Source organism: Corylus avellana, chromosome ca3 (genome assembly GCF_901000735.1).
Source record: "Corylus avellana chromosome ca3, CavTom2PMs-1.0".
Taxonomy (NCBI): domain Eukaryota; kingdom Viridiplantae; phylum Streptophyta; class Magnoliopsida; order Fagales; family Betulaceae; genus Corylus; species Corylus avellana.
Window position 1 is genome coordinate 21,159,763 of NC_081543.1, and position 11,021 is coordinate 21,170,783.

The window sequence follows — 11,021 nt, forward strand, 5'->3', positions numbered from 1 at the left end:
TAAGGCCCTAAACGGAAACTCACAAACTATAGGAGGAATGGAGATTTGCCTCATTAACGACCAAATCAAAGAATTAGGGGTGTTAAAACGGTTATAACCGTCGGTTATTAGATATAACCGTAATCGCAACCAACTTGAGTGGTTATTGGTTTTTAATAACCGTAGCCGCCTAGATGGTTATTGATTAATTTATAACCGACGGTTAGCGGTTATTCAATCCAATAACCGCTCGGTTATAATCCTTTTTTTTTCAAAATGGGCTTTTAGGCTTCTTAAGTGTTTTGAGCCTTTAATTTGCTATTTTTTTAGTCTTATTTTAAGGGTTTAAGGACAAAATATTCCAAAAAAGATGAAAAAAAATAAAAAAAAAACATGGCCAAATAAATTTTAGCCCAAAAACATAGCTAAAAAAACATAGCCCAAATCCATTAATCCAAATTCAAATGAAAAAATTAAAAAGACAAATCCCAAATCTGGATACATATTACAAAATACAAAGCAAATGGAAGCAAAGCAAATATAAATATAATAAATATTTATATTTCTTAATATATATATATATATATAAAGGCAGTTATCATTTATAACCACCTTTTTTTATTTTTAAAACCTTTAACTACAATCGCTTTAGTCGGTTAGCAATTTTTAATAACCAACTACCAAATTGGTTAGCAATTATCACTTATCGGTTTGTGGGGTCGCTTGAACACCCCTGCAAAGAATCACTAAAAGGCAAGGTGGCCACGATCAGCTACAAACTCACCCATTAAGAGAATGAAGTCGACGGCTCAAAAAAGCATAGAAAACAAAATGGTTGCTTTTCTATTGAATAAATAATAAAAATAATATGAAAATACAATTATATCCTTTGGTGGCGGAACATGCGTGGTGGAGAAGAACACAAGCGTAATATGAATAGTGGAGGAACGATCAATCCAACATGAGTTTGGAAGCACCCATTTATTTGTGAGATTACGTGACTCCACCTTCTTTGTATTTGGCCTTTCTTGTACGCACATTTTTGCTAAACAAACATCAGTGTGTGATTTATTCAAACTTATTTCATAAAAATAAAAAATATATTAGCATGTTTTTATTGATTTTTATCTAATTGCGTTTATCGAATAAGATTTTACCAACAACACCCAAGATGGATTCATTCAGGAAATACAACTATACAAATACAAAGTGCAGTTGGTAATTTGATTATTATTATTATTATTATTATTAAATTTAAAGGTACCGCATTTGGTTGATGACCACCAGCCCAAAAGAAAGGCGGTTTGCATTATGAATTCCAACTTTTTGTTATTTTATGGGCTCAGTGATCAGGACCATTACATTTTGGTCCTTATGAAATCAAGATGGTTGCACTTGCTTTATTCTGGGCCGAAGGAAATGCCTTAGATAGGAATATGACAAGTTTACCCCAAAAAAACCTCAAAAACCCACATCCTATGGACTCTAAAAATGCTTAAAGAGTATTTTTCTTCCCGTTTTACCCCTTCTTGCTAAAAATGACTTGCCAATCCCTTTGATGTTTGAGGTCGCCCTTCTGGGCTTGGGTCCAAATATGGCCCAAAGTTTGCAATGCTCAAATAGCCCATCAACCTCCACCTTGCTCCCGGCCTCCCCTAGCCTCGAGTCGAATTGCAGCCCAAGATCTCCATATATACCAACAGAGGCTCCGGGTGGGGATCACGATTAAGGATGACGATATATGTATATAATGTACGAGTAATGATACCTACCACAACACCCCATCCCACCCCACCCTCCATCTCACTATGTTGATGGGCACTTCCCATCATCCTTTGAAATTTTCTTTTAAAACCAAGATTGATTCATATTACATAAACCTAATGAAATAAGGTAAAATAGGAGCGTGCTATATAGCATTATTCACAATGTACATATACTATAAAAGAGAAAAAAAAAACCAAGCATAACTATCATTTTTGAAAGTGTAGCACTTTCTATCACATATCTAAGACTGCCATTTATCCTGAAATCAAGCACTATAACCTCGATTGGAAGGATGCAAGTGGTCGCCCCGGTCACTGCCATTACAAGCATCCATACAAGCTTCCTCCACTACCGCCTGAGAAACACCACTATTGCAAATGTTGGCGAAAGCACGCATGTGTTTCATGCCATATTGTGTCAAAGACCCACAATATGTTTCAAACAACCGAACCTGAAATCAAGCCAAGTTTTGGGTGAGTTGTGGCGAGAGTAACAAAAAGAGCATCACAAAATCAAAAGCAGAATCTGTTATTACCGTTGACTTCAAGCATCCCCAGTCATCAACAAGAGGCATACCAGATTCTCTCACAGAATTAAGGATGAACGAACCTCTTTGAGGTCCATATAGGAATGTTCCAATCAAATCCATGCTGCCATCTAAGTGATCTCTGTGTCTCTTTGTCTCTGTTATCTGCTTCAGGATTTCTCTCTTCTTCTCCGACCCATTTTCTGATTTTTTGTACTGGTAAAAGGCCAAAAAACATATTGAAACGTTAGAATTTTTTTTTCCCCGGGCATTTGAAAATGTAAGTAGGCCTATTTATACTTGTTGGGAATTGGGCCACTGAGATAGTCCAACTACCAAAATGAGCAGAAGAAGAAAGTCCTAAAGGTCACCACTACCTGAAAACCGAGCCCAGTTCCTATGCAACGGATCCGCACGGATTTTCAGATCCAAGAGATTCTCGAAAATTCTGTATCAATGATCCCAAGAATCCGGTACCGAGGTTCAAGATTCACCCCAAGCATTTAAGGCTAAGGCGCAATCTTCGATCTAACTCCCAACTTTCGAGATTCTGGAGATAATCATGGGATCTTATCCAAGGCTAACTGTCACCTTCTATATAAGCCCATCTTCATCCAAGTAAAAAACGTCGATTCTTTACTATTTTATTTGAGTTGTTATCATTATCTAGAAAAGATTACTAACTTAGACACAAGAACTATCTCCTGCCGGTACCTCCCGGCATCTCTTTTATCTAATACTTGTGCGTTTTGTAGGTACCAAATTGTATTTACTCTATCCGGAAACTGTTCTAACAAAACTAAAGAAGAAAGAGGCTAAAGCTTACCAACTGCCACAGGAAGAAAAGCTCTGCATCTCTCTGGTTCACAACTTCCATGGGCATATCAAGGGGGCCATTTGGAGGGAAGTTCACAGTGGCAGGGTCGAAACCTTGGTATAAATAAAGCTTCTCAGCTTTGATGCTTTCATTTCCATATTGCATCACATGGGAGCCAGCATTGTAATTGTTGAAATTGGAAGTTCGCTTCTTTACCTGTGAAAAAATAAGATTGAATCATGTATATAATCAAAGTCGATATGCTGAGCTGAGAAAAATATTGGGAATTCGAATGTCGCGGATCTTACCCATTGATATTGTTGTTGTACTGTTTCCTTTTTGAGATTGTGTGTCTCACTGAAAGACAAGAAGTACAAATCAATTCCCTATGGATGATATGAAGAAGACACAACTATATGCAAAAATCAATTGAAGAATCCAAATCCAGAAATTCTACACAAGTTTCCAACTTATAACCTAACTTCCTCAGCATACAGAGACAAGCCCTCTTCTTTATGCATGATTTTGACACAAAGAGAAAACCAACATTTCTGTATGACCTTGGATTTCATGAATATCATGAATTCGTAAAATAATTATTCATTTCCCCTAACTTGTCTCTTTAATATCGCCTCTCTTAAGGCGCTCTCGGTAACTATTTCATAATACTTATACAATTGCATTGGCTTTCAAAATGCAAAACTGCATACCTGTCTTCCAACCAAGCTACACTATATAAGTCCCCCAAGCAAGTGATGTACTCTGGAGGTGGAGAAGGTTCCATCCCAGGACAATAAGTTCCATAGCTACTCTCTTGTGCATTCGATGCCGTCGTCACATAAATGTTTAGATCTTTGGGCATTATGCCTTCAAAGACGCTCCCACTCTCGCATGCTTCAACATAAATAACCTGAGTTCACCACAATTAAACCCTTTTGACAATCATTTAAATGTTTTATCACATAGATTCTAAAGAGGGGCAGAGTTCTCATTACCATCTCTTTGTAGGTTCCAGATGCATGTTTCTTCTTCAAAACCTCTATAAAATCCATCGCAAAAAGGAAAGGCATATTTGGCATCCCTACAACCAAATGTGAAATGATCAGTGAGGTCCATTTCCTTCCCTTTTTTCTTTTCCTCTTTTAAGCATACAGATTTAGCATCCAAAATGGGAGAAAAGTTGGGTCAAGTTGTATTAAACTGACCTAAAACACCAGGGCCTCCATGATCAGAGTAGTACAAAAAGATCCTGTCATTGGGTTTGCTATCTACAACCTTCCCACTTCCACCTTTCAATGCTTTTTTGTTACCAAGAAGTACAGCAAACAGATTTTCTGCAGTTACATTCTCACCAGTGTAATCCTACCATCATCATCCCACCAGTGTGATCAGTACAATTATTGAAGTTAATGGGGCTAAGAACAAATTGAGTGCATTTTGAAATTCAAATCCAGAGATTCTTTTAATCAATCCATGGAATGGAGAAAACATGCTACTTGCACAAAGTATGAGCTCACACACACTGACACACACAAAAGACAAAACACATACATGGTAATGTTACCATGCACAATAATTGATAAATAATATAGAATTGAAAAGAGAGAGTCGAAAGACAGATTTAACGTGGTTCGACAATATGCCTACGTCCACAGAGAGGTAGCTGTATTTTACTCTTAATGATTCAAGGTTACATCATAACATATATATATATATATGAAAAACCTTAAACCTTACTTGTACTGACGTATTAAGGAAATCCCCAAAATACCCTGCTTCGTGAACGTCGCGATATCTGCTCCCGTCTACTTGGCCTTTCACTAGTGTTAATGATCTTCTAAATCTTGATTCTATTAATGATCTAAGAAATCTTTTTGACAAAAGTTAGATACTCTCTAAGTTTCCAAGGAAAAGAAAGAAGAACACTCAACTCTGAGGTTTCTTATTCAACAAAATCAATAATCAACATAAACCGATAAATTAGAGGCTATAAGCATGTTTTTACAGCCCCAAGACTCATAAACCTAACAAAATATGACATAAATACCCCCAAAACCCTAAACCTAATAAAATAACGAAATATCGACTCCCAAAACCCTAATCCTACTAAAACAAGAAAATAAAGATTGTTTAACCTAATTAAAACACGGAAACAAACATAATGACTCTGTGTGCAATCGATCGCAGGCACAAGTGCGATAGATCGCACAACCAGAGGCCTGGTGAGCATAAGTGTCTGGAAGTGCGCTCAATCGTAGGCATGCGGGCGCTCAATCGCACTTCCAGGGACTTCGGCAATCTACATCAGTTAATATGAGCACTTCTACTTATTGACTTTTTTTAATATGAAAACGGTTTTGATGTGATAGTTGCATAGTGTTTTCGATGGGATCTTGGTAAACCTTTTAAACCATATTTTCTGCTTTTAAAGAAACAAAACCTAAATATGTTTATTTTGGAAAAATACCTGCTTATGTGATGTAGGACGATATTTACCTATATTTTCGGTATCAAAGCAGGACAATGCAGGCTATGCAACTGGCCCTTCGCATAATAAGCGAAGATACTTCTCCTTGCAGAAGGGGAGGGGCTTGGTGAAGTTGGTTCCAACATGGTAACTGTCTTCTCACAAACCTCAGAAAAATTTGATCAGGCTTCCATGATCAGAGTAGGATTAGGTTTACTATTACTACTAAGATTAGGTTTACTTTCTCTACAGGTATTTATCTTCTATAAATAGGATAGCTTGTTATGTAAAATTAATTCATTGAATTGTTATCAAATCAGAGAAGTTTCTCTCAGATAGTCAGGGGATTTTATCTTTTTGGATAGAAAACGAAGACTCTTCTCCTTACAGAATCAAAGACGTTGCTCTTTGATTAGTTACCTTAGTCTTTCGCTACATCAGTTGATATCAGAGCAGGCTTGATCCTGATCATAGCCAATCAGCACAACGGTGACAAACTTCTCTAATGCCACTGCTTGTAGGGGAGGGGCTCTTTCGTGAACCAAATTCATGGGGTATCCGAGCCAGCGTTATCCGAATTCGATAGCCAACTTATACTACAACAACTTTTATAACGATGTCATTCATGAGAGAGATGTTGTTTCGAGATTCGACTACCACCAATACATCAAGCGATCAGACGCTCCTTTGAGGACCGAATTCCAAGAGCTCCAGCAGACGATGCAGGCTATGTAACAGGAGATGTGCAAGTAGTGGGAGACGTTTGAACACATACAGATGCATGCCCTTTGGAATCACAGGTATGCCCAAGATGACTATGAGATTCGAAGGAAACTCATTTAGTTTTGTTATGTTGACAAGTTCATTGACGATGATGTACATCTCATTCAACCTGTCCATAACCATATTCATAATCTCCAAATAGGCCCTTCGCCTATAAAGAGAATATTAATTATGATGAAAGAGATGTGGAAGATGTTAATTTAGTTAAAAAAGTGAAGTTGCCGTCAGAGAAAAAATATGTACAGCCACAATCATTGGTTCCAACGACTAAATCAATGGAAGAACAGCTATCGCCTCCTCCACCACAGGTGCAACTCACCATGATCACCACAAAAATTGACGATTCTTTTGAAGAAAACGATGAAGTTGAAGATGACATCCATGAACAACTTGTTGGAGGAATTTTTTTGGAAGTAGACGAAAAGGAAAAATTGTGTCTTGGTGCTATCTATGTAGATTTCTCCAAATATCTTTCTTTGGAAGAGCTGTGCGTGCCATGTCCCCAAGAAAACCCGAGGACGGATCTTTTTCAAGTTGGGGTGTGATGTAAGACAATATTTACCTATATTTTCGATAAAATAAGGAAAATATCAAAAATAATATTGGAGCAGCGCCGCTTGATCAGAATTTTACCCGTTCTTAGACAATGAAAGTACAAAAGGAAAGATTGTCATGATTCCCGCCGATTGTCAATTTTATATTATGATTGTATTTTATTTTATTAGGACTTTATTTTCCTTAATAGGGTTAGATTTGCTTTAATTATTTTTCTTTCCTTATTAGGATTAGGTTTACTATTACTACTAAAATTAGGTTTACTTCATCTACAAGTATTTCTCTTCTATAAATAGGCTAGCTTGTTATGTAAAACTAATTCATTGAATTGTTATCAAATCAGAAACGTTTCTCTCAAATACTCTGCGAAGTTTTATCTTTCTTTTAGCCTGAGGGCTTGTTTTTATTTTTTTGGTAGAAGACGAAGGCGCTTCTCCTTGCAGAATCAAAGACACTGCTCTTTGATTAGTTACCTTAGTCTTCCGCTACGTCATTATGTTTTCATACTTCTTTTTTTTTTTTTTTTTTAAACTAAAAAATCACTTTAAGCCCCTACATTTCTATTACTTTAGACATTACCCTCCTAAAGTTAAACTCCTGAACTTCCAATTTTTCAATGTCACCCTTTTGGTAGTTTTTTTCGTTAAATCTCAATGGATGGGTGTCAAAATTATCAGAATACCCCATTTAAAAGAAAACTCTAAAGATTCAAAGCCCCTTTTTTTTTAATAAAAAAAATAAACAAAGTTATTCTGGATGTTAAGTTAACGAAAAACGACATTGTAAAAAATTAAAAAATTCAATATACTAAATTAAGGGGTTTTTTTTTTTTTAGTTATTTTATTATGACTTTATTTCATTTCCTTAATACGGTTAAATTTGCTTAAATTATTTTCATTTCCTTATTAGGATTTGGTTTACTATTGCTACTAGGATTAGCTTTACTATTACTACTAGGATTAGGTTTACTTTCTTTACAAGTATTTCTCTTCTATAAATAGGCTAACGTGTTATGTAAAACTAATTCATTGAATTGTTATCAAATCAGATAAGTTTCTCTCAAATACCCTGCGAAATTTTATCTTTCTTTTAGCCTACGGGCTTGTTTTTATCTTTTTTTGGTAGAAGACGAAGACGTTTCTCCTTGCACAATCAAAGATGTTACTCTTTGATTAGTTATCTTAGTCTTCCGCTACGTCATTATGTTTTCAAACTTTTTTTTTTTTTTTTTAACAAAAAAATCACTTTAACCCCCTAAATTTCTATTACTTTGGACATTACCCTCCTAAAGTTAAAAACTCATGAACTTCCAATTTTTTAATGTCACTCTTTTGGTAGATTTTTCATTAAATCTTAATGGATAAGTGTCAAAATTATCAAAATACCCCATTTTAAAGAAAAATTCTAAAGATTCAAAGCCTTTTTTTTTTCTAATAAAAAAAATAAACAAAGTTATTTTGGATGTTAATTTAATGAAAAACGACATTGTAAAAAATTAAAAAATTCAATATACTAAATTAAGAGGTTTTTTTTTTAGTTATTTTATTAGGACTTTATTTTTTTTCCTTAATAGGGTTAGATTTGCTTTGATTATTTTCATTTCTTTATTAAGATCTGGTTTACTATTACTACTAGGATTAGGTTTACTATTACTGCTAGGATTAAGTTTACTTTCTTTACAAGTATTTATCTTCTATTAATAGGCTAGCTTGTTATGTAAAACTAATTCATTAAATTGTTATTAAATCAGAGAAGTTTCTCTCAAATACTCTATGAAGTTTTATCTTTCTTTTAGCTGTAGGCTTGTTTTTATCTTTTTTGGTAGAAGACGAAGATGTTTTTTCTTCCAGAATCAAAGAAGCTGTTCTTTGATTAGTTATATCTTAGTTTTCCGCTACGTCATTATGTTTTCAAACTACTTTTTCTTTTTTTTCTTTTTTAACAAAAAAGTCACTTTAACCCCCTAAATTTCTATTACTTTGGACATTACCCTCCTAAAGTTAAACTTCTGAACTTCCAATGTTTTCAATGTCACCCTTTTAGTAGATTTTTCATTAAATCTTAATGGATTGGTGTCAAAATTATCAAAATACCCAATTTAAAATAAAAATTATAAAGATTCAAAGCATTTTTTTTTAATAAAAATAAATAAACAAAGTTATTTTGGATGTTAATTTATCGAAAAATGACATTGTAAAAAATTAAAAAATTCAATATACTAAATCAAGAGGTTTTTTTTTAGCTCAGGCTCATTTCAAAATTAAAAGCCATGAAAGTTCGATCAAGAGATAAAAGTAAAAGTTTCCCAAAAAACATTTTAAACTTTTTTAAAAATATTCAGAGGCTTTTAAGAATATACAGAGGCAGCAAGGCCACCACCTTTCTATTTTTTCTTTAATATTTTTTTAAAATAATAAGTCGATCTCTACCATTAAAAGAAAAAAAAAAAAGAAAGAAGCACTTATTTTCTCAAAATATTCTTATAATAATAATTTGTGAAAAAGTTTCTTAAAAATTTGTTGTGCTTTAATTTGTTCTTCCGAAAGTGTTTTGCTTTTTTGTTTTTTGAAAAATATTTTGTATTTTGTGTTTTAAACAGTGAATAGTTTTTAAAACTAAATAAGAAAAGGCGTGTTTTTATTGTTGAAAAGCTTAATTTTAACAAACATAATCGGGTGTGACACTAGCATAACCTTTTGATAAAAACCGATTAATTACTAGCATGCACTAATATCTTGCATAATAAAAGTCTCACCCAATATATGCTCCCGCCGTCCAGCGCGCGTAGGCAGCTGGGAGGATATTTGGACTAATAACAATTTATTAAAGCTAAACAAACAGTAGAAATTTAACAAAAAGCCAAAGAAACATAACAAAGAAGAAGATGGATATAATTAATTAAACAATATATATATATATAGTAAGTGGGGTACCTTCGGCACTCCAGCGTACACGTCATCACCTTGCGGATGGTTGATGATGACTCCCGGCCTGGGATTCAATTCGTGTGCAGCAATATCATCGTACATAAACACCACTATGTTTTTCTCCTTCACCCCACCTTTTCTCAGCAGCTGATATGCATGGCATACGTCAGCCTGATGCCTATAATTTCCATAGCCGGACGAACCGGCCACGAGAACGGCCCATCTCGTGCCGGCTTCTTCCGGTTCATCATCCTCCTGCGTGGGCATTCGAATCCGGGACTCCCACGGGTCCAGCCTGAGAGCACGGCCGCCACCTATAGCTTGGAAAAACAGTAGAAATACCAATAGCAACAGAGCAGGGCTCATGAGACGCACAAAGTGACGCCGGACCGCCATGGAGAAAGAACCGATTCAAGAAATAAAAACCAGCTATGGTGGTGTAGAAGCTGTGGGCAGAGGGGTGAGAAAGGAAGTGAGAAAAAGGTAGCCCGGAGGAGAGTATAAAAGAGCGGTGCGATGTGCCATGCAATCTAATAGGTTGACACGTGTTGCATAGGTGGGTCCAACACTCTTTTGGTCGAAACAGGTGGTTTCTGGGTGTTTTTCAGTTTTTGGATTGGCGTTAGTATGTATGGTGCGTCGTCTGGCGTGATCTTGATTTGATTTCTTGGCTTGTTTTCCTCGGCATGGAATAGTAGCTAAAATAGTTCTTGGAAAATTATAATTTCTACTTTTTAACTTCTTTTTTTTTTAATATATATTTCAACAGATTTTTTATGTAAATATTATTTTTTTAATAGGAAGAGAATGAGAAGAGAACCGACTATGGAAGAGAAACAAGATAATAGAAGAGAAAATTCATATTATATTAGTAAAAGTGTTAATATAATATATTATTCTATTATATTAGTAAATTTTTAAAAATTTACTATACCAAATTAGATAACACCTTATTTTAAAGTGTTTATTGGGAAAAAAAAAAATAGCTCGTAATAACTAAATATAACTGTGAGGAAAATTTTTTAAAACTTTCATGCTTTTTAACATTACCTCATTAATGTTTAATAATTCTTAATTTAGGATATCAAACTTTTAATTTTTTACAATGTCCTTCCCTCTTTAAGATTTTTCTTTAAATCTTGTCAAAATTTTCAAAATATCTATGTTTTTCTAATATTAAAAAAAAAAATTGCAAAAATT

The 11,021-nt window shown here is 34.5% G+C and overlaps 1 protein-coding gene across 1 annotated transcript; it reads right to left on the reverse strand.

The window, feature by feature from the left end:
• Positions 1-1,810: 1,810 nt before the first annotated feature.
• On the reverse strand, positions 1,811-10,289 carry LOC132175916 (vacuolar-processing enzyme). The gene is made up of 8 exons (XM_059588008.1): positions 9,828-10,289; positions 4,295-4,451; positions 4,085-4,170; positions 3,800-3,999; positions 3,398-3,446; positions 3,099-3,305; positions 2,282-2,488; positions 1,811-2,197 (listed from the first exon to the last, which is right to left on the reverse strand). The coding sequence occupies exons 1-8, from the start codon at positions 10,215-10,217 to the stop codon at positions 2,012-2,014; spliced, it is 1,482 nt and encodes a 493-aa protein (XP_059443991.1). The 5' UTR covers positions 10,218-10,289; the 3' UTR covers positions 1,811-2,011.
• Positions 10,290-11,021: the final 732 nt, after the last annotated feature.